Source organism: Pezoporus wallicus, unplaced genomic scaffold (genome assembly GCF_028554395.1).
Source record: "Pezoporus wallicus isolate ANWC-B61680 ecotype Strahan unplaced genomic scaffold, APGP_CSIRO_Pwel_v1 contig_3486, whole genome shotgun sequence".
NCBI lineage: Eukaryota > Metazoa > Chordata > Aves > Psittaciformes > Psittacidae > Pezoporus > Pezoporus wallicus.
The window spans coordinates 3,605,965-3,628,606 of NW_026642292.1; the positions used below are offsets into that span (position 1 = coordinate 3,605,965).

General features: G+C 43.9%; 1 protein-coding gene across 1 annotated transcript; it reads right to left on the reverse strand.

Annotated features, from left to right (window-relative positions):
* Positions 1 to 1,231: 1,231 nt before the first annotated feature.
* Positions 1,232 to 22,339, reverse strand: LRRC74A (leucine rich repeat containing 74A). The gene is given in 15 exon segments (XM_057428624.1): positions 1,232 to 1,437; positions 2,698 to 2,783; positions 3,391 to 3,498; positions 5,562 to 5,598; positions 5,600 to 5,697; positions 11,340 to 11,435; positions 13,013 to 13,207; positions 13,542 to 13,627; positions 15,601 to 15,682; positions 16,456 to 16,505; positions 17,515 to 17,611; positions 18,335 to 18,442; positions 19,075 to 19,250; positions 20,494 to 20,604; positions 22,246 to 22,339. Coding segments are annotated over 15 exon segments (1,461 nt in total). The 3' UTR covers positions 1,232 to 1,400.
* Positions 22,340 to 22,642: the final 303 nt, after the last annotated feature.

Consider the following 22,642-nt stretch of genomic DNA (forward strand, 5'->3'; position numbering starts at 1 on the left):
CACCTAGCGGCCGGCCATGGCACCGCACGGTGGTCGGAGCAGCGCTGGAGTTAAAAGCATGTCCCTCCTAGGAGTAAATGAGCTCGAATTTCAAGGTGATGGGCATGGCGCTCAGCAGAAAAGGTTTGGTATGCGCTTCTATGAAAGCATACCTTAGGAACAGTCAAGAAACGCTAAAATTCCTAAAATTACGTGTAAGGATTAAGAAAGGAACAGAAAACCCCGCAGCAAAATACCCCTGCATTTGCAAAGTACCCACAGCTCAGATGCTCTCTGCTGCTCTGATTCTTCATCTCAAACCCCACATATTCCATGGGTGAAGGGGCACTGACCACAGTCACTCTGGAAGAGGCCCAAGCATTAGAGGATGTAGACCTGCTGGCTTAATGAGTTGAAGCCTACTAACATGACTACTGAGCAATCATACCAATGCTATCATGTCAACAGCCATGCTGACTTTCTGATGGGCCACTGGAGTCACCTGAACTCTAATTCAAAGGTTTCTTTTTTTTTCCATGTGGGAATTCCGCTGGGAAAGAGAGACTTACCAAATGGTAACAACCTTCTTCTTTTCCTTTCCACAGATGGCTGGTCTTCCCAAAGTGGCCAACATTTTCGAGTTCTCAAAGGTTCTTGGTATATAGTCTATGTTGGCAGTTGCTCACACGGCAAAATGTACTAGCTGTGGATCTGCTTGTCCATATTTGCATTTTCTAAATTCTGTTTATTTATAACTATGAATTTATGCAAAACTTTCATTCCTTCTTAGGAGTTGTTGAAATAGAGACCTTTATTTTTAATGCTGTTTTTAAAAAAGCTGTTCAGTATCTAAGCTATTTAAAATCTTTTATGGCTTCCATCCTTCTAGCATAATTTTTTCCAATGGAGATATTAAATAAAATTCCTCTTACCCATAACTTTTCAAGCAACATGAGCTGTAGTTTCCCATTAATTAATTAATTTTTTCTCCTCTTGCAAAGGTCCCTGTATCAGAACGCTGAGTCTGGTAGGGGGTGTCTACAGGGCACTTGCTTCAGTTTTTGTCCATGTGCTGTCCCTCAAAAGGGGATAACAACAATACATGAATGTCTTAATTTCCCAGTTCCCACGTTTTGTTTCCATCTTTGCCAACAGATTCAGCATTGTCAGCATACAGAGCAAGACATATTTGGTAACGAGGTCCAAAGGACCAATCTTAACCAAAAGGACCAGACTGACTAGGCACTTGCTATGTATTAGAACCTAAACTTTATTTCTATATGCAATAACTTGGACTATCAGAATTCCACAGTGTTAGGCATCCCCAAGCACAGGGTGACTCTGAGCTTTTTTCCAGTGTTTCTCATACAATATTTCATTGCCTGACCTGCCTCCTGGCTTCACTCTTACAGCTCTTTCTTCTATTCCCCTTCCACAGGCTTCTGCTCTTTGAAGTGACTGATTGAAAAGGAGGTGAACAAGTGTTAGTCTAGTAAAATTAACCTTCCCTGTCAGGTATCTTAAGTTGCTGAGGGGCCCTTGAGGGAACAGCCTGAGTGGGAACAGTAAGGACAGCAAAAGTCACAACTCTTTTGATTTTTGTCTACAAGGTGAGTATTACCACTACGAAACATGTTACAGTCCTAAAATGCATTATGAAGCTAGATATGGAGTAGATATCTCTATTTTTTTCCTCACGTGTCAACTCAGCATATTAATGGCACCAAATGAAGTATTTGCTAGACATTCAGTTTCAACAGTTCATAATCTGCTTACTACTTAACCACAGTTCTGTAATCTGTGCCTAAAGTACTTGGGAACTCCATGTAACCTCTGATTCAAGATTAACCAGGCTAAGGCTGCTCTAGCATTTGAGCATGGATGCTTTTAGTATGGCACCAGTATATGTGAAGGAATAAAGATTGGACCTAACAAAGTAACTTGCTTCTTTTTGAAAACATTAGGAGGCTAAGAGGGGGAGAGATTTACAAAACTGACCTATTGCTTCTAGCGTTAAAACTAGACTACAGCGTATATTTAAACCCATCAGTACGTGCTGAGGGATAGGAATATTTGGGCACGATGAATAGGACTTTCAGCTGATGAGTCACATGTCAGAACTGACTGAAAATCCAGGGGGAATTTCAGTCCAATGACAAGCAATTTAGCCTGCAGCAACTGACAACCTCTGAGGAGTTTGCTGCTGACTGCTCAGGCTCTCAGAACTTGGACGTGATTGCTACAGGCACTAAAGAAGAGGCACTTTCAAGAGAATGAAAAGTTCTGTAGCTTGAAGGTGGGTTTCCAGGGAAAACTAGGTCTCCTAAGAAGAAGGATCAGAGAGAAGGAAAAAACCCAGAAGTCCCTGAGGATGGAGGAAAAAGTCTGAACGCACATGTGCTGTCTTTGCAGATCTTAACCCTGGCTTCCAGGGAGGACAGTTGAGCTGATTCTTCCCTCAAAGGGTTATAAGAATGAATGAAAACACCATTTAGCTCTGAGATCCCTGAACTCTCACAGCAAGTTTATCAAACAGAATAAGACTGACTTCTAGTTTGGCTCAACAGAGCTTCTAAGCTCACAAGGTATTTTTTCGTCTACCATCTACTGGCCCAAAACATATATCCCTGCACCTCCTAATGTGAATAAGGTTGTGTTTATTTGGTGCTAAACCAAATTGAAAGACAAGTAGGACAGTAAGTGGAGTCACTCACTCACCTGTAGTCCACAACCCCTGTCCGATTCCGGTCTAGCTTGTTCACTATTTCCCCAATTTGGATGCAATCCATTGGAATGCTTGGATGCTAAGAGGAGAAATGTTAGCAAACCTGAGTATTTCTAAGCAGAAAAATCCTCCATATCAGGATGGGGCCTGGCCATCTTTTAATAGTGATCAGATAGCTTGATGCATGGAGGAAGGAATGGAAAAATTCCAGAGTGGTGGTGGTGAGGCGGTTTCACTCTTTTAGGATTAAAACTGGATTTTTTTTTTGTTCTCCATTTCTTGTAAAAGAGCATCATGGCTGGCTGACTATTGCTACTCACCCCAAGTACATTGGTGGTTTTAATAGGAAGAGAACTATCTCCTCAGTGCATAGACTGAAGGGTTTAGGTGCCTCTTTTTCACTTTCCCATAGCAGTAAGACTAAGTATCTATCAAGATCCTGTATGTCCTGTAAAAACAGTGGGGCTCTATGATATTCTGAAGTTGATCCATTATCACTGATGCCATCTGCAGTATTTATTTGGTGTCACAGCATTTCTGTTGCTCTCATTCAGGACTCTACTTTTATGGTGGTTGAATTTAGCCTTTTAGCCTGAACAATGTCAGCAGCAAGGCTGCAGCAGAGAGGTGTCCCTAGAGTCATGCTGTTCCAGAAGAGCATTCTGGCAGTGCTTTCAGAGACATACCTGCATCATTGCTCTCCGGAAGGCAGCCACAGGGATCTTCATGTTTCCTTCCTCTTCAATCTTCCCAAAAAAGTCCCAAAGTGGTAGGTTGTGTTCTTTCAAGTAGTTCTAAGAGAAGCAAGGATAAAACATGGGCATAACCAAGAAGCAGCTGCAAATACCTGCTTCCACTCTCCCCTTATTCTTCCATCTGTCACCTTGCCTTTACTCATCCTGCCACTGAGATATACGAGTCCTTCACTCCTTGTGCAGCCACTCTATTGTCAGAACAAAATCCTTTTGTTCAGGTTTGTTTAAGCACTCTACAGACAGATAGGAAAAGCCTCACGCTCACAGGCCCTTGTTCTCATGGGTGACTTCAACCACCCTGACATCTGTTGGAATGATGGTACGGCCCAGCACAAGCAATCCAGGAGGTTCCTCGATTATGTGGAAGACAACTTCCTTCTGCAAGTAACAGAGGAGCTGACAAGGAGAGGTGCCATGCTTGACCTCATGCTCACCAACAGGGAAGGGCTTGTTGGAAATGTGAAGCTCCAGGGCAGCCTTGATGCAGTGATCACAAAGATGGTTGAATTTGAGATCCTCAGGACAGTGAGAAGAGCGTGCAGCAAGCTCACTGCCCTGGACTTCAAAAGAGCAACTTTGGCCTCTTCAGGAACCTGCTTTGGAAGGTTCCATGGGATATAGCCCTAGAGGGCAGGGGAGGCCCAAGACTCTTGGTTGATATTCAAGGATCTCCTGCTACAAGCTCAGGAGTGTTGCATCCCAACTAGAAGGAAGTGCAGCAGGAGGGCCAGGAGACCTCCTTGGATGGATAAGGAGCTCCTGAGGAAAATTCAAATGAAAAAGGAGGCTTATAAAAAGTGAAAGCAAGGACAGGCGACCTGGGAAGAATACAGGGATGTTGTTCGGGAAGCTAGGGACCAGGTTAGTAAAGCTAAGGCCCAGTTAGAATTAAACTTGGCTAGGGATGTTAAAGATAACAGGAAGGGATTCTACAGGTACATAGCAAATAAAAAAACAGACTATGGACAACATAGGTCCCCTCAGGAAGCTCTCGGGAGAACTGGCTACACAGGATTTGGAGAAAGCTGAGGTTCTGAATGACTTCTTTGCCTCAGTCTTCCCTGGCAAAGGCTCTGACCGCACCACCCAAGTCTTGGAAGGCAGACACAGGGACTGTGAGAATGAAGACCTTGCGCCCACTGTAGGAGAGGATATGGTTCGAGACCATCTTAAGAACCTGAACATGCACAAGTCCATGGGACCTGATGAAATCCATCCGTCAGGAGCTGACGAATGAAGTTGCTAAGCCACTGTCCATCATATTTGAGAAATCATGGCAATCAGTTTAGTTTAGTTGCTCTTCTCTGAATTCCTGTCTGTTTGATTGAGGACACAGCCATAATGGCTGTTAAAAACTTCAGAGCATGCTACAGTGAGCATCACTAGCTGTGAAGCACAGCAGTACTGTCTGATGTGAGCCAGTAGCCCAAGATTTTACTTAAGCTCGTCCAAATCCATATCTATAGCAAAGTCTCATTCAATTAGCTGAAAATCTGCACAGCTGCTAAGAAATACAGTGAAGCTGGTAGTGCAAAAGTGTTATTCGACTCCGCAGTGCTCAAGTGCTTGTGTTACCTTCCGCCAAGGAGGACAGCACCATCTGCTGCTATCCATAGAAATTACAGACTTTGAAAAGCTAAGTAATTTCTGTTTAGGACACTATTTGCTTGTAATGCCATTTCCTACTTATATGAAGCACATTAATTTTGATGCTAAAGCACAACTGTCAGTGAAGAGTTCTAGGAAAGTCAGCTATTATGGTGAGCTTGTGATGAGGGTAGACATTCATTTAGATCATTTGGACCAATCAGGTTTTTTTACAGAGCAAGCAAACATCTATTCAGATTCTTTTTTTTCCCCCCAGTGGTATCAGGTCCCAAGGCATTAGATTCTCCTGAAAATCAAAGGGTTTGCTTAATAGGTTTGTGTGGACTGGGATATGTGGATACTGTGGCAGTCTTTGTGAATATACTTTTTTGAGTGAACTTGGCTGAATTTCCCGCTTGGAAGAAAGCTTGCCACTTGCAACCTCCATCCCTCCAAGTGCTTGGATCATGTGTACTGTGAACAGAGGAGCTATGGACCCACATTCAGTAGCCCACCTGAATAATTTTCATGGGATTTGGATGCTGCTGTGATGATACAGCCTTCGACCTCTCCATAGATGACATTTAGTTCAGGACGTATTTGATACATCAAATCCAGCAATCTGATGAAAGTTTTGTTCACCAACACATTCTGGTACATAGGAGGAAGGAAAGTGCAGTCAGTGTGGACACCCAAAGAACAACAAAGACTTGTTTGCATTCAGGAAATCCATCTAATCTCAACGTTAATCATTCTCTCCTAAGGGTGGTACCTTATCCTATTTCCACTCTTCACTTGCAGGAATCCCATGAAGGCTAGGGGAAATCCCATGGGCAAGGCTGTTTGAAGGTAAAGGGGCCCAAGATAGTTGATTGGCATTCAAGGATTGCTTTTTCCGAGCTCAAGATCAGAGCATCCCGACACGTAGGAAGAGGGCCAGGAGACCTGCGTGGCTAAATAGGGAATTGCTGGTTATGCTCAAGTGGAAGAGGAGAGTTTGCAGGTCATGGAAGGAGGGGCTGGCCACTTGGGAGGAATATAATGCTGCTGCTAGAGGATGTAGGAAGGCAGCTAGGATGACTAAGGCCTCCTTAGAATTAAACCTGGCGAGAAGGGTCAAGGACAGCAAAAAGAGCTTTTGCAAATACATGGCAGACAAAACTAACACCAGAGGCAATGTACGCCCACTGATGAACGGGATGGGTGCCCTGATGACAGAAGATACAGAGATGGCAGAGTTACTGAATGCCTTCTTTGTCTCTGTCTACTCTGCTGCAGGCAGTCCTGAAGAGCCCTGTACCCCTGAGACCTTAGATGAAGTCAGGTCAACGGAGCGGTTTGCCTTAGTCGATGAGGAATGGGTTAGAGACCAGTTGAGCAATCTGGACATCCATAAATCCATGGGTCCAGATGGGATGCACCCACGGGTGCTGAGGGAACTAGCGGAAGCCGTTGCTAGACCACTCTCCATCATCTTTACCAAGTCTTGGCAAATGGGAGAGGTGCCTGAGGACTGGAGGAAAGCAAATGTCACTCCAGTGTTCAAAAAGGGCAAGAAGGAGGACCCGGGTAACTATAGACCGGTCAGCCTCACCTCCATCCCTGGGAAAGTGATGGAACACCTTATCCTTGGTGCCATCTTAAGGCATATCAAGGATAAGAGGGTTATGAGGGGCAGTCAACATGGCTTCACCAAGGGGGAAATCATGCTTGACCAATCTCTTAGCCTTTTATGAGGAAATAACACGGTGGATGGATGATGGCAGAGCAGTGGATGTGGTCTACCTTGACTTCAGCAAAGCATTTGACACAGTCTCCCACAGCATCCTCACAGCTAAAATGAGGAAGTGTGGTCTGGATGATCAGGTAGTGAGGTGGACTGCGAACTGGCTGAAGGAGAGAAGCCAGAGAGTTGTAGTCTATGGGGCGGAGTCTAGTTGGAGGCCTGTAACTAGTGGAGTGCCTCAAGGGTCAGTACTGGGACCAGTATTATTTAATATATTCATCAACTATTTAGACGAGGGAATTGAGTGTACTGTCAGCAAGTTTGCTGATGACACTAAGCTGGGAGGAGTGGCTGACACGCCAGAAGGCTGTGCTGCCATCCAGCGAGACCTGGACAGGCTGGAGAGTTGGGCAGGGAATAACTTGGTGAAATATAACAAGGGAAAGTGTAGAGTCCTGCATCTGGGCAGGAACAACCCCAGGTTCCAGTATAGGTTGGGGAACGACCTGTTAGAGAGCAGTGTAGGGGAGAGGGACCTGGGGGTCCTAGTGGACGACAGGATGACCATGAGCCAACACTGTGCCCTTGTGGCCAAGAAGGCCAATGGCATCCTGGGGTGTATTTGAAGGGGGGTGGTTAGTAGGTCGAGAGAGGTCCTCCTTCCCCTCTACTCTGCCCTGGTGAGACCCCATCTGGAATACTGTGTCCAGTTCTGGGCCCCTCAGTTCAAGAAGGACAGGGACCTGCTGGAGAGAGTCCAGCGCAGGGCAACGAAGATGATTAAGGGAGTGGAGCATCTCCCTTATGAGGAAAGACTGAGGGAGCTGGGTCTCTATAGTTTAGAGAAGAGGAGACTGAGGGGTGACCTTATTAGTGTCTATAAATATATAAAGGGGGAGTGTCACGAGGATGGAGCCAGGCTCTACTCAGTGGCAAACAATGATAGGACAAGGGGTAATGGGTACAAACTGGAACACAAGAGGTTCCACTTAAACTTGAGAAGAAACTTCTTCTCAGTGAGGGTGACGGAACACTGGAACAGGCTGCCCAGGGAGGTTGTGGAGTCTCCTTCCCTGGAGACATTGAAAACCCGCCTGGACACATTCCTGTGTAACATTATCTAGGTGTTCCTGCTCCGGCAGGGGGATTGGACTAGATGATCTTTTGAGGTCCCTTCCAATCTCTAGCATACTGTGATACTGTGATACTGTGAAGGTCTGGCCATAAATTAGAGTTCTTCTTTCTCTTTTCCCATGTCTGAGACAGAAAAGGGTCTACCGATTTATGTAGAAATTAGCTTAATGTTAGGTAGATGTTGATCAGGTAAATGTCTACATGTTAGGTGATTCAAGTGATTCATGTTTATCTCTGAGACAGTTCTAGATAGATCTCTTCTCCATTTGGTTAAGATGACCCCAACCATCCAATCGTTAGAAGGATTAGTACCTCCAGCAATGTAGCTTTATAGTCCAGAGAAGAAAGGTGCACCTATCTGGGAAGGGTCCGAGTGTCTCCAGATAAGAACAACTTTTGGTAAAGCTCTGTTTCATTTTGTAACCCTAATAGGAAGCTCCCATCAGCAGTACAAGACCTGAAGTTTGTTTTTTTCCCAAAGAATTTCAAGCGGGGTAGTGACAGCTCAGCATTTCAGAACTTCCACTGTGAGTTTTCTGGTTTAGCACTTCCAGAATGGGCAGCAGCACAGTGTCCTGATTTAGGGTTATGGGATATTACAAAGTAAGCTATCAATGCAAATATTATTGATGTCAGTGTAATTTATTCTTCTAAATTTCAGTTCTGATAAATTTGCCTTTGCCTTATCTTTTAAAAACATGATTATGGTCAGTTCATACTCCTTATGACAGAGGAATTTTTCCTGTATTGTATTAGTTATATACTTAATTGGTGGAAATTTCAAGCTCAGGAAATTCATGAAAGCTTCTGTTTTCTGTCATTGCAGGAGGTTCTCAAGGCATCAAGCGCTGTTATTATTTTTCCCAAAGTTTATTTACAAAGTCTCCCAATGCATTCTTACAGCTTCTTTTTAGGAGCTAAAGATCCACGGTTCTTAAGATCTATCTAGAAGCTGATGATCTACTGTGCAGTGAGCTCTTGATTGTTACTACTCAAAGACAGTCTTAAATGAATCTGGGTCTGGCTGGCTTTACTAGCTTTCATTCAGCACCAACAGCTTTATGCAGTGACTCTCTGAAGGAGCCATTCAGACATCCTTGCACTGTGCGCACTAGCAGAGTATCCTAGTCCTGGGAACGCAGCCTAAGAGAGCCCAAGATGGCCCTGCTAGCTGCCAGCTCTCCCCAAGGCTTGCCAGCCTGGGTTTGACCCCATGAGAAAGCCAATGGACTGCCAGCATGGCCTTAGAAGCAGCACAGCCAAAGCACTGTGGCCTAACAACCCGTGCTGGGGTTGGGTGGCACCAGGGGGGAGCCAGCTTGTGCATTCCAGCATGTTTGACACAGCCAGGCCACAGGCCAGAAAAACAGCCTGTGGGCAGCTGAAAAGAGACAACTTTCTCTTTTGTACTGTGATGGTGAAGATGGGCATGTGCTGGCTGTTCTGGCTTCTATAAAATGTTTGATAGCATCTGCAAGTTGAAACCTATAGAGAGTAGATTATGTGGGGGACAGTCATGCTTAGAAATGTTGTTAGAAGCAATAAACTGCTGTAAAAAATGTGGTTTTCTATTGTGTTGCCTTTGCTAGTGCTGTCAAACCCATGCAAGGTTTTCTAGATATGATCCTTGTTTCAAATTCCTCTTACAGACACACTGTACTAATACAGAATTATTCATTCCTTAAAAGTCAAAATAAGCATTTAGCACTGGGAAAGGTGCAGAAGAGGCTTTTGTTTGTCTTCACTTAAGTTTCCTATAAAATATTAAAACCTTTACTAATTTCTTAAAGGTTTAAGACATCATAAGATCTTTGGAGCTGTATATTTGCAAATGCTCTGAATTGAAATGCAAGACTGCCTACATTAGAGGTGAAATGAAGTCTGTCAGACAGATTAAGCATTTGCTTAGAAGCATTTGATTGGGATACTGAAATGTCATTGCAAATTTATGCCATTGACCATTTATCTTGTGAAATGCCAGGTAATCTAGACTTTTTGAAGGGTATGGTGAAGAGAGCATCTTATAACCCTAAAAAGCTGAAATTCATAGTGAGATTTAGTTTGGATTGGAGATTCCTAATGTTAATTAACTCCTTGCCTCAAAATTTCTCAAATTTGTCTCCTTTTAAATAAATGCATTTCAGTAATTAATTTATCAGAATTTAGCTAAAATCTGTTACTCTTCATGAACTGTTGATGTTATTAGTAGTAAAACTAGCATAACCACGTATACTGCAATGAAGTCCTATACCCGCACACAGCCTGTTTTATTTTTCCTTTGCAGAATGAGGCCTGCCTCCTTGCAGACTTGGCAAGTAATTCCCTTTGATCTTAATTTATGCAGGAAATATTGTCTGCCCTAGAGGGACGCCTGTTCTTCAGATGATCTCTGTTGAAGGCTCTCGATACTCTCAGGAAGGATCACAGATGAATATTATGGATTCTGCTTTGGTTTCTTTCTTTAATGCAGTTACTACAGGACAAAGAAACAACCCATTATGTGAGTCATCAAAACTGCCCATGAACTTGTTTTTTTTAGCTTGTTTCAAGCGTTAATGTATTATTTATGTTGTGAGTCCTAAACCCAATCTTTGTGCAAACGCTCTTTCCTTTAGTCACGGTGTTCTCAAAGGTGGATGGAGGGTCCTGAAGCCCCCAGTACCTTCTGTAACTGCTCCCATGAGGCACCAATGAATGGATGGGAGGGCCAGGAGTGGCCTGATGTGTGCCCAGGTCTCTCCCCAGTGTTGGTCTGCAGTGCAACTCTCATTCTCACTTAGGAGCTCAGAAGCATTTCTGGGGATCCCATTTTAGAAGCAGCACTTGAGGTTACAACAGTACATGTCGTGTTCCTGACTTGCAATGGAATAGTATATTAAGATTTGGCCTCTTTGACTTTTTTACTTTTTTTTTTTTCCACACCTGCCTTTTAATGTGTTTGGGTTTGTTTTGTTTTGTTTCAATTCGGGTTTTTTTTGGTGTTTGCTTTATTTCTTTTAATAAAATTGCTTTGCTTTCAATGCCTTGAAGCATCCATTTTCTTCTATTCCTCATACATACTGACAGGGTATCAAAGCACTTCACAGTATCTAGCATGTTAGGCTACCCTGGGGGGGAAACAGATCAGGGGATGAAGAGAACTCATCCTCCAGTGGGAATTCATTCCTTGTTCTTGTTCTACTATTGCAAAACAGAAGGCAGTGAAATGTGGTGATACAATAAGCACCTCTTTCCAGAGCTGTACCAAAGCCCTGTAATTTCCACATGGCTCCCTAGAAGGGCTGTCAAATATTAGCCCCTTTTTTTTTAATAGCTGTGTCTAAATGAAACGAACAGCAAGTCTCCAAACAGTTTTGGAAGGGGGCAGGTCTGTGATCCACCCAGTTCCTAAGAATGTATAGTCTTGGAGGCTTTCCAGCACATAAGCTCTTACTGAAATGTTGATCTCCTCCATGATGGATTTGGAGTTCTTTCTGATAAATAAGACTAGCGCAGTAGCACCTTCCATGGTCAGGGTATTACCAGCCATCTGTGGAAGAAGGGACAGAGATTCAGACATATTACTAATGAAAGCTTCTGCGTGGCAGAAGGCATGCTGTAACCTCAAGGATGACCCCTTCTTCCTATTCTTCAGCAGGGCTGTAGCATAACTGTGGTCCTCTTAGATGGGTTTGTCTGTTATCTCACCAACTCATATCTGTCCCACAAAACTTTGGAGTGCAACTTCCCTGTGCTTCTGTCTCCTTGTGCAAAGTTCCACATATCAGGTCTCTTACTTCTGTCACACAGGGGTATGTGATGTTTAGTCGTATGAGGGGAGAGGCTGAGGCAGTGGGCTGCATTTGAATATGTGCTTGCTAGTAGGGTCCCTCTGGATGAGGGTATGCCTCTCAGGACATTCCCATACCTTGGCTCCTTTTGGCAGCACAGCAGATCAAAACCCAAGCTGATAAGCTGCATCTGGCCTATAAGGTCTAGCTATCTGGTGTTACGGGGTTGGCATTGCCATGTGCATCTCTTGGTGTGTGAACATCACCTCTCACCTGCCTTGGACTTCATGTGCAGTCCCCAATCCCGCTATTTGAAAGAAAACCTTCTTGAGTAACACTGGCTAGCTGAGGACATGTCCTTCTTTATGTCCTTTGTGTTGTTAGCTCCTAAGCCAATCTGTGCAGCTACATAGAGAGAGTAATGCCTTGGTGTGAGCTAGTGACCCTGCCTCAAGCCAGGTTAAGAGCAAAGCAGACAGAGACATTTATTTACATAATCTAAACCAGCAGTCCCAAAGACTGGTGTGTTTGCAGTGAATTACAACGACAGGGGTGTCCAAAGACATGCCTACAGCTTTAAACATGCATACTGTCATTTGCATGCTCTCAAGATGGTGGAATTAAATCTAGGTGAGAATCATAAGCAAGCTGACTTTTCTAAACTGAATTTCTGGAGAATTACCTTAGCTTGAGAAGACCTTAATCTCTGAAGCCATCTTGAGTGCTCATTCAGTTTTGCCTTTTGATGATCATTTATCCATAGCTTACTAGAAGGCAGTTTTGGCTTTGCTTTTCCAGGACTTGATAGTACTCCTCTCCTTTAGGTAGTGCGATGGCATTGCTCTGACATAGCAATGACAGTTTATCCTGTGTTTGAATAAATTTTTAGCAAAGAACACACTGAGAAAGGCACACTCTTGCCCACCTACAAACTTCAGTGTGAACCTTTGCCTTAGGTTGAAATTCATGTTACATGTACATATGTACTTTCACAACTACATTTACTGTACATATGCATGATCTGAATGCAGATCAGGTTTTCTGGTAGACATGTTGAATGCCTAGGTTCTCACTTGACTGAGACTAGACATGTCAAACACTTAGGGGTGATAATGGGTGTGGGGTTATGGGGGATTTTTTGAGGAAACAGTGCAGTTTAGTTGCCTGAGAAGAAATAAATGAGATAGTATTTCCTTCTGCTCTGCTCACATTCAACCCAGAGCAATACTCATTTCTTCCAGTTCTAGCTCAGTCACCTCTGTCTTCTGTCCCTCCTGTCTCAGATCTTTCTACTCTCTCTGCTTGTTCCTTGAGCTCTGTCTGAGCTTTATTTTACCTTCAGGATTCTGAGTTTTTTATTGGCTTCAAGGGTCCTGCAGAGCTTCTTGGCTCCCTCATTGTTGATCTGATTGTTGCTGATGTCCAGGTGAACCAGCACGTCACTGACTTTGAGAACATCTGCTAGGGCATTTGCTCCCTCGTTGCCAATGCCATTCCAAGAGAGGTTGAGTATTTTCAGTGCACCATTGCCCTTCAAGGAGAGAAGAGGGATCTTAGGTACTGCATGCCCATCTTCCGTATCACTCTACCCTTTCTTGCTTGGCGGAGACATGAGCACCCTCAAGTCACACCCAGACAGCTCCCAGTGGATCCAGCGTTTCTGCAATGTCAGCAGGGTGTCCATCCAGTACGTAAGTCACCAGCCCTACTGACTGGCTTAGTCTTACTTGTGGAGCTGACTGCCATGTTCAGTAGGAAGAGCCTTGCTAGAGCTACTGAATCCTGCTCAGACTTCAGGGATGCAAGTGCCCAACCAGTGTTTCAACCAGTTCCTGGTAATAATCACTGTGAAGGGGCATTCCTACCCTGAGACCTTTTCCCAGTGCTACTGCCCCCTTCCTTCTCAAGTAATTCCAGCTCAGGTCCAGAATCTCCAGTTTTGAGTTGCTGCCTAGAAGAGAGAGAAACTGAGATGTTAGCTTGTGAAGAGTGGTCTCGACACAGCTGCTGAATCACTTAGGGACTAAAAGAAAATTTGCTGGGGGCTCAGCAACAGCTTTCTGTCCTGGTTTCATCTGGGATAGAGTTAATTTTCTGTATAGTGCATCCCTGTTGTTTATTGTTTGCTTTTTCCCTTTCCCCTTTTGGTTTTTGTACTCTCTCCCCTTGCTATTTCCATTATCATTATTATTAGTAGTAGTACTAGTATGAGTTTTATATTGTACTTTAGTTATTGTACTGTTCTTATCTCAACCCATGGGATTTACATTCTTTCGATTCTCCTCCCTATCCCATGCTGTGGGGGAGGAAGGGATGTGAGTGAGCAGCTGTGTGGTGCTGAGTTACCGTCTGGGTTTAAATCACACCTTCATTGACTGCAGGAACATGTACCTACAGAGTCTTTGCTGTCCACAGCACCCAAAGAACAGAGAATGGGCTGTTGATCAGCAGCAGAAAGGGAATACGTTTTTTTTTTTCTGGCTTAATCGAAGAATAAGTTGTGAAGGAGGAAGATAGAGGGAGGATTTCTTATATTAATAGACACTATCTGTTTTTCCTACTCAAGAAAAATGCTGGATTCTCCTTGCCACAGCTAAAATATCAAGACTCACTCTGCATATGTTTGATTAGCAGAAGAGGGGACTTCAGCTTCATATGATAGCTATGCTCAGCTGTGTATGTGCCAGTGCAAATTCACATGCATAGCACACCTCACAATGTAAGTTCTACTTAGAGAAGGGTATGTGTGAATTCATTTGTGTCTACTGTGACACTGGGAAGGGTAGGACTTGCCACCAACACTTGCTTTTTCTTCTCAAAGAGAATTTCTCATCCAGATTTTCCATGGATGGGAGGTTGTATGGAGGCAGATGGTGAGTTTAGCTGACTTAAAAATACTCTTTTGAGAAACAAAACAGAAAAGTAGCAGATTCTGCAGTAATCTCTGCTGTTCCTGCCTCAAGTGAGCTGGAAGGAGAGAAGAGCTTTAACACCTTTAATTTTGGAGTGGCTTTTTTCTGGATTAGGACAGTTGCAAGTTTTAGTACTGATCTCTGTGTCGCCTGCAGGCTTGTCCAAGCCAGGGGACAGAGTGCCTTGTCCTCACTGCAGTTTTAATTGATCCATCTTTTAAAGACATGGACTGTAATTAGAAAGAAGTACATATCAGGGGAAGTACTGAAGCAGAAGAAGGAATTATTTAATTAAACTGAAGGTTATCTGTACCCAGATGCTCAAGGAATGAGATGGATGCTCATAGTATACTCTTGAGGTCATGGTGGCAGACGTGTTGGACATACTGAGTGAAGAAGAGCATCAGATGTTCATGCAAATCTTTCCCAGTGCACTAATATCACCTGAGATTACTGAAAGACTGTAACTGTTTTGTTCGCTTTCCCTTTCTAGGGCTACTAGCACACTCTGTATCTCACTTTGCCTGAACAGATGAATTAGGCAGATTAATTTTATTTCTTACTAATCTGTTTCTCTTACTGTTTGCTGTGCAATGGCTCAGACCATTAGAGTTTGGGCTATTTAAGAAAAATGGAAATAACTCCTAAACTTTGTAATCAAAAGGTTAAAACAACAACAGTTCTGATCCTATTTGATTTTAGTAAAATGCAGTTTTCTGCTTTGTACTCCCTGAGGGGCTTCTCTTTCAGCTCCCTTCTCTCAGGCACAGACTCTTCTGTTAGTAGTTCCTCATCCTGCATTTGTGTTCTGATATATTAGTCATAGTTGCTAGAGTCACCTGTGGTGATGAGAGTGAGACTCTGGAGCAGGCAGGAAGCTTTAAATCTGGGCACCCTGTCTTTTGTACTACCCAGATGTCATGGGGCATGTTTGCTGGAGAAAGAAATAAATGTTCTCTGTGCTGACACCAGCAAGTGCCCCAGTGCCTGTACTCCAGGAGTAATAAATTACCGAGCATCTGTCCCAGGAGCTGTCCTCCCTTCTCAGAGAACTCATTGTGGCTGAGGTCCAGCTCCTTTACTTGGAAATTTTTCTGCAGAGAGACAAATGTGCAGAGACAGTGAGATCTTCCAGCCAGCTGCAACCAGATACCACCCCAAGACTTTCACATAAGGATGAAACAGAGGGATATCAGACACACTGAAATCTTCAGTGCATGGGAGATTATCAGCACGGCACTGTGCCTCAAATCAAACCTTTGTCAGGCATATAACATCACAGTGATTCTCTTCCCAAAGCAGCAAAAGCAATGGGACTTTGTGTTGTGCGAACTTTCTTCACACAGCTCATGTCTGGCCTGCAACACGCCCTGCAATTCTGTTCTGCCTGTTTCCCTTGCATCATTGGATCCTGACCAAGAGTACTTTCTGATACAAGTCAAGGCTTTGCTTCAGGGCAGCTTATGGTGGTGCCAAATCATGCAGAGGCTTTCAGACAGGACCTAATCAAGCATCTTATTTCTACTGGAGAATTGCAAACTGAGATGAAGTTGTGTTTCTTATGCTTCTTGAATTATTTTTGCCACCCAGGTGTTGTTTTGTTCTTGTGTTACAGAGTCCCGATGATTTGTTTCTCAGCTGGACTCACACAGCGTTCCTGAGAAAATGTTAACATAGTTTATCCTGCTCTGTGTCCTCCCAGCTTCTCTCATTTCTGAAGTAAGCATGAAGCACTTAGCAGAATTATGCCAGGAAATCATGTGGGCACTGCCAAGTGAAATCATGCCAGGTAAGTAGCAGCTTCAAGATGAGGAGAATCTGTTACACAGCCAAGGCTGCACATGACCTTGGATTTCAGGTAACTCACCATTAATGCCTCAGAAAAGTACAGTGCACTCTCCTCTCCAAAGTTGTTTCCTGGGGAAGAAAAGTATGTTAGCATTGTTCTGATCTATCCCTTGGTGCTGTGCCAGGGTCTGCAGGAAACTTTGCTTTTAGGTGGACCCTCCAGTTAATCATAGCCCATGTCGGGCTGTAAGGAGTTGTAATGGGTTGACCTTGTCTGAACGCCAGGTGCCCACTAAGTCGCTCTATCACTTCCCTCCTCAGCAGGATTGGGAGGAAGGGGGAGAAAGTGAAATGGAAAAGAACTCATAGGTCAAGATAAAGGCAGTTTATAAAGCAAAAGCAAAGGCCATGTGTGGAAACAAAGGAAAACAAAAAATTTATTCTCTACTTCCTATTTAGCAGGTGATGTCCGGCTACTTCCCAGGAATTAGGGCTTCAGTACATGTAGTGGTTGTTCCAGAAACAAACATCATAATAACAAATGCCCCCCTTCCTCCTCCATTCTCTTAGCTTTTATTGCTGAGCAGATATCATATGGTATGGAATATAACTTTGGTCAGCTTGGGTCAGATGTCCTGGTTGTGTCCCCTCCCAACATCTGCCCACCCCCAGCCCACGGGGTGAGATGGGTGGAATGCTGGAGAGAGCCTTGATCCTGTGCAAGCATTTCTCAGCAGTAGCCAAAACACTGGTGTGTTACCCACACCCTTCTCGCTACCAGTACAAAGCACAGCACTATGAGGGATGCTATGGGAAAAATGAACTCCATTGCAGCCAGACCCAATACAGAAGTTTGTCACTATTCCACTTCATTACATAGAGTAGAATAATACCAAGTTGTGGGAGACATTCCAGCAATTATCTTAGTTTCTTTTCAGAGGTGCTGGAGGTTGAGCAGGCCATTTATTCACATCACTATAAATCTAAACTTCCATTATTACTCTGTGTTTCCATCAGAGTAATAGCTGAGATATTGATTTTGCCCATAGTCTGACTGATATTTGTAAGATGAGAGACTGGAATTAAAAGATGTTATTTCACTTTCCCTGCCATCACTTTTTGGGTACATACAGCCTACCTGAGAGCAGAATAGTGTGGAAGAAGGACACATTGTCCAAAAGCAAATTGGCAATGGCTTTAGCTCCTGCTGTGTCTAGGTGGTTATTTGAGATATTCTGGAAGGGAAGAAAGGAAGATAAGAAGGATGAGTCCAAAGAATGAGTGATCTTTATTGTCTTATTGCCCAAGATATCAAGTGAAGAAGACAAACATATGGGAAATGCCAGGCAGCCAGTAATTAACATGTGTGTTATAGGTGTGTTTAATCCTGCATGCTTCCTAACAGGAATAAAGCCCTAGAGCCATCGGTTTACACATGCATCTTTGTCTTCAGTGAACCAAGAGGCGTGTGGCCAATAATTTTTCTTCCAGTGTAACACATATTCCATGGTCTATCAAAATGCATTTTGTATACCCCTGTTTCAGATCGAAGGAACATTCCTACCAGTTCATATCTGAAAGTTTTGCATTATTCCCTTAATCTAGTTAGAAAAGTTTCCCATGTCATATTGGAGAATGAAAGTTCCTGACCAAAACATACTTTCTGTTGGCTAAGCCTGAACTATGGTCATTATGGTAATTATTGTCACGTCTGCTAATGAAGAGAACAGTTCCAGACTCACTAGGCTGTCATCACATGCATACTCCTGCTTTTCAGAAACTTGTACTTTTTAAAAATAGAGCAGCATAAAATATCATAAAACGTTCAGAATGTGAATGTTTTTGCATGAGAACAAAGGTCATTTGGTTAAAATTGTAAAGAAATTAATCTGTTTTCTTTCAGATGATTGAACTTAGTGAGCAATAATTTTGGACTCAAACTATGTCAGATTGGGTACCAGTTCTTGAAGAGTGGAATTCTCTCATAGCATCTCTGCAATGCATATGGCTCCTTCTGCCAGCATGCAGTTGTCTTCCAACTCTAGATGGGTGACAGTTTCACTGGACTGGGAAAACACAAAAGTAAACAAAGACACACACAAAATTGCTGAAAAGTTAAGGAAGGGGATAGTTCTTTTAGTTCAACAGGCACTGGACATTTCCTCCAAACCTCAGAAAGCATTGCAGGCCCTGGGCAGGACAGTGATGAGGGGATGTGACAGAGATATGGCAGTAGGAATTGACATACAAAAAAGATGCTTTCCTGGAGAAGTTTTGAGTGGGTAGGACTTTCCATTGCTTTTTGCCAGCCTGAAGACCCAGGTTCAGATCCAAGCTCCAATTCAGGCATCTTGGACTTGTCCATTGGTGAGTGTAGCAGAACCCATAGTGGGGGATACCAGTCCCTACAGCCCTACCTCTAGCCCTGTAGGGGTTAGGAGCACTGGGGACTTGTGTCCCATGGAAAAGCAGTAGTTTGCTTTCGGGAGTAACTAACTCCAGCAAAGGCCAGCAGTTGCCACACAAGACTTTCCTGTGCAGGGGATTAGAAATATTAGGGATGCTCAGAGCTCCTGTGGGGAAGATACATGACTTTTTCTCCCACAGTGTGTACTCAGTGATGGCTTCCAGGCCTGAGAGAGGCCTAAAATGCCTATTGTTCTTGAGAACAGTGGGCTCACTCTTGATGACTACTTACCATGAGAGAAATAGCAATGGCTTTGACACCTTTGGGTCCTAAACCGTAGTGGTTCAGGTTTATATAAGACTTGGCCATGTTCTGAATAAAGTACGAGACAGGCACCACCTCCATCAGCTTGCATGCTTCCAAGTACAGCTGTGTGCCTGTAGTACCCACAAAGGCTTTCTGAGGATCTATGGAGAAAAAGTATTTGATGAGTGGTGCCTTCTTTTAAAGAAAATAAGTAACTGAATTACTTATTAAGTAATTAAGTACTCAGTAGAATTAAGTAAGACTATGCAACAACAGTAGGGTTTTACTCTTAAAGGATCATTTTCCCCTGGTTCTCCCAATCCCTTTATTCCAGACCTCCAAGAGTTAATGTATCCTACTTGCTTCTCCACTTGGCATCCAGCGACTTGCTGCAGCTTCTCACCAGTCTGCAATGTGACTAAACCTTTCTTGGTGTAATTGAGAATCCTTGACATCAGGCAAAAACATTTTTATCTTTTTTTTTTTCCTGCTCTTAACTGAAGCACACAGCTGATGTTGCCATCAGAGCCAGGGCAGCTCAGAACATTTTGGCTTACAACCAGCAGAAAGAATCCTAGCATTTGCATCTTGGCCATTGGGTGTTGTTGACACAGCTGCAGTGAGACATATCAGTCCAGCTGGCAGCTGTATTTCCACAAAAACCTGTCATTTAGAATTCCTTCATCAACCCCCGTACTTAGAGCTCATATTTCTCCCTGTTGTTATGTGCATTCAGTGGTCTGACCTCAAGACAAATTCCCCTCTCATCAAAGCCATTTTCCAGTTCAGTCTGAGGCCTCTAACAAAACGGTATTGTTCTTGCATTCTTACAGGTTTTGATTTTCCTTCCATTTATAACAAGCTAAGAAGTTCTCATCCTAAATTATGGGCAAATCTTACTGTTACAAAAATGAGTGCAAGACTTGTTTAGCTAAAGGAGTGACTTTGTGAGGCAGAAGATAAAAGGAGAGTCACCAGGAAAGTCTGAGCCAGTTGTGGCAAACCTATGGTACACAGACCTCAATTGCTATGCAGTGTTCCATCAGGAACACACAGAGTTTCAGTCCCATCCCTAGTTTCAGTTAGCTGCTCCTGCTGCCCAGGAGTGGGCTAGGCTGGTCATGTTAGTTAAGGACCAGAGGAGAGAAAAAGGAACAAAGGAATAGCCCTGGTGTATAAAAAGCAACTGAAGGAAGATGCTTGACAGCAAAGGGAGAGCTCTTAGAGGGAAATTCATTCCCTTTGATCTTTATCAGTTGCCTGATTACATGTGGTTTTCAGGACCCTGGCAGGGTTGTGTCCTTGGTCTCCATTTCAGATACATACCAGTTCTGCAGGGAGGTACAGCTCTGACTGTAGGGAAAGAGAACGGTTAGTGAAGGCAGAGGGTCAGAAAACATTCACCTTCAACCTCTAGGTTGGTGTCAGAGCCTTCTGTGGCCTTCTCTGCTGAGGCGTCACCCAGGGACACAGACTCTGGAGACTCACTGATTTCAGATGTCACTTCATTCTGGTCTGCCATGAAACCAAACAGATTCATTTTGCCAGAGGTGTGACTCTCTGAATGTGATAGATCTCCCACTTCACTGCTGTCACTGAAGCCTGTGCCCCTCTTCAACACGCTGCGGATGCATTCCTTCCCCAGCCCTGCTTCGTGCTCACTGCTCCCTGTGCATTGTATGCCTGTGGTGCCGGCCCTAGTGTAGGGATGGGCTCACTCTGGGGCTGCAGATCTGCAGACTGGCCATGACTTGGCACCTTTTGGACAGAGCCCTCCCCAGATTCTGCAGCCCATGTGTGGGGGACTCACAGCTCTCTCACACTAGGTCTTCTTTCCCTCATGAGCTGCCTTTCTCCCCTTTCTCAATTTCTGAGCCTTCCAGCAAAGCAAATTTCCCCTCTCTATCCCATTTCCTCATAAGCCTACAAGCCAAACCTTGCCAGGTCCTCCTTGCTCCCTTGAACTGACTCACACTTCCCCAAGAACAGGCAGGACATTGCTGGCTGACTTTGTGATCAGACTGGGAATGCTTTGTAGCACTCTTCAAGCATGGCAGAAGAGAAAGCATTTGAATGCTAATTGTATATTGGGACTGAGTGTAACCAGACCAACTGGAAGTGATACAGCTTCTCTTGCCTACAGGTCATAATTTATTTTATAGCTAGAGAGGAGAATTTGGAAAATTCCTTTTTAAGAGGAATAAATGCATTTAAAAAAAAAAGTAATTTTGCCAAAATAATTTCTGGCTAATAGCACAATACATATTTTTTTCCTACTCTAAGTCTTAATTTTCATTCCCTATCACTGTTTTACCTTTTTCCCTTACTCCTTATTTCCCTTTAGAGCTCCAAGCTATGGACCTGTAATTTTGTACTCTTCTTCGGTGTAACTTAGCATTGATGTGTGACATGGAGCTTGCAGTTTGGCTGTTCATTCAGTCCTATGTGAGGGAAATGCTGGTCATCTGGCATCCACATCACTCTATTTCGTACAGCCATGCAGCTGCAGATCCTTCATTAAGACCTTTCCCTTCTGCCAGACTTTATTTGTTCAAATAATGGGTTTACTTGCATTACTTTAGTGCAACAGAGTTTTTAAACTTCCTGTTCTGGGGAACAGACTACCTATGCTAAACAAAACCCATCCAGACTGAATCATCCCCTGATAACATGGCTGTCCTGTGTTCAGTATGTCAGCCAGGCCTCCTGCAGTGTGCAGACTGAGCCTTCTGAGGCAGATCCAGGAGTGGTCCCTGCACACCTGTGATGCTGTAGAAATTGGCACTGGTACAGATAATAATATTGTCATTCAAGCAGAAATCTGAAAAGCAATTATTGGTATTAAAACCAATGCAATGGAAAGTGATGGGTCTGGAAACTCCTTTATTGCCTGAAATCTGGTGCTGGCAAGCCCTCTTCTGGTGCATTTTGATTTCTTGAAGCTGCTCCCAGGTGGCAGCTCCCATCTCTGGGCACTGGCATCCTGGATCCCTGTTTGCTACCTTTCTCTTCATTGCTGCCTGGCCTGGGGAAGGGAAAGCTTCCCACCTGGTGATCAGCCTGCTGCAACAGCAGCCCCTCGTGGGTGCTGGTGATTTTAATTTGTCCATTTCTGACTATTTCTCAAGTGAGTTTTCTAGTAACTAAACACCATACCTTCATTCTTCTCAGGCTCATTTTCCATGTCACCACCAGTGAGCGGCAGGTCCATTTGCTTTTCCTCTCCTGTAAATGAAGAGTTCACAGCCATCTCCTAGACCTGTAAGTTCTTTACACCTACATACAAAAGCATAGCCACTTGGCTATGATTAAAACATCTCCAGGAGGAACAGTGCCACTTATAAGATCTGTGTTCTTGATTTATAGTGCTGAAAATCCCATTCCCTGCTTGCCGGGTGTCATGAGAAAGCCCTATTGAGCCTGCAGTCACACTGCCCTGCCCCGTTGTGCCACTACTACACTTCTGTGACCTCACCTGCACCCTCTGACTCCGAGGTGACCTTCTGTGCTGGAAACCCCATTGCTCTGGGATACCATCAGCTCTGATAACCAA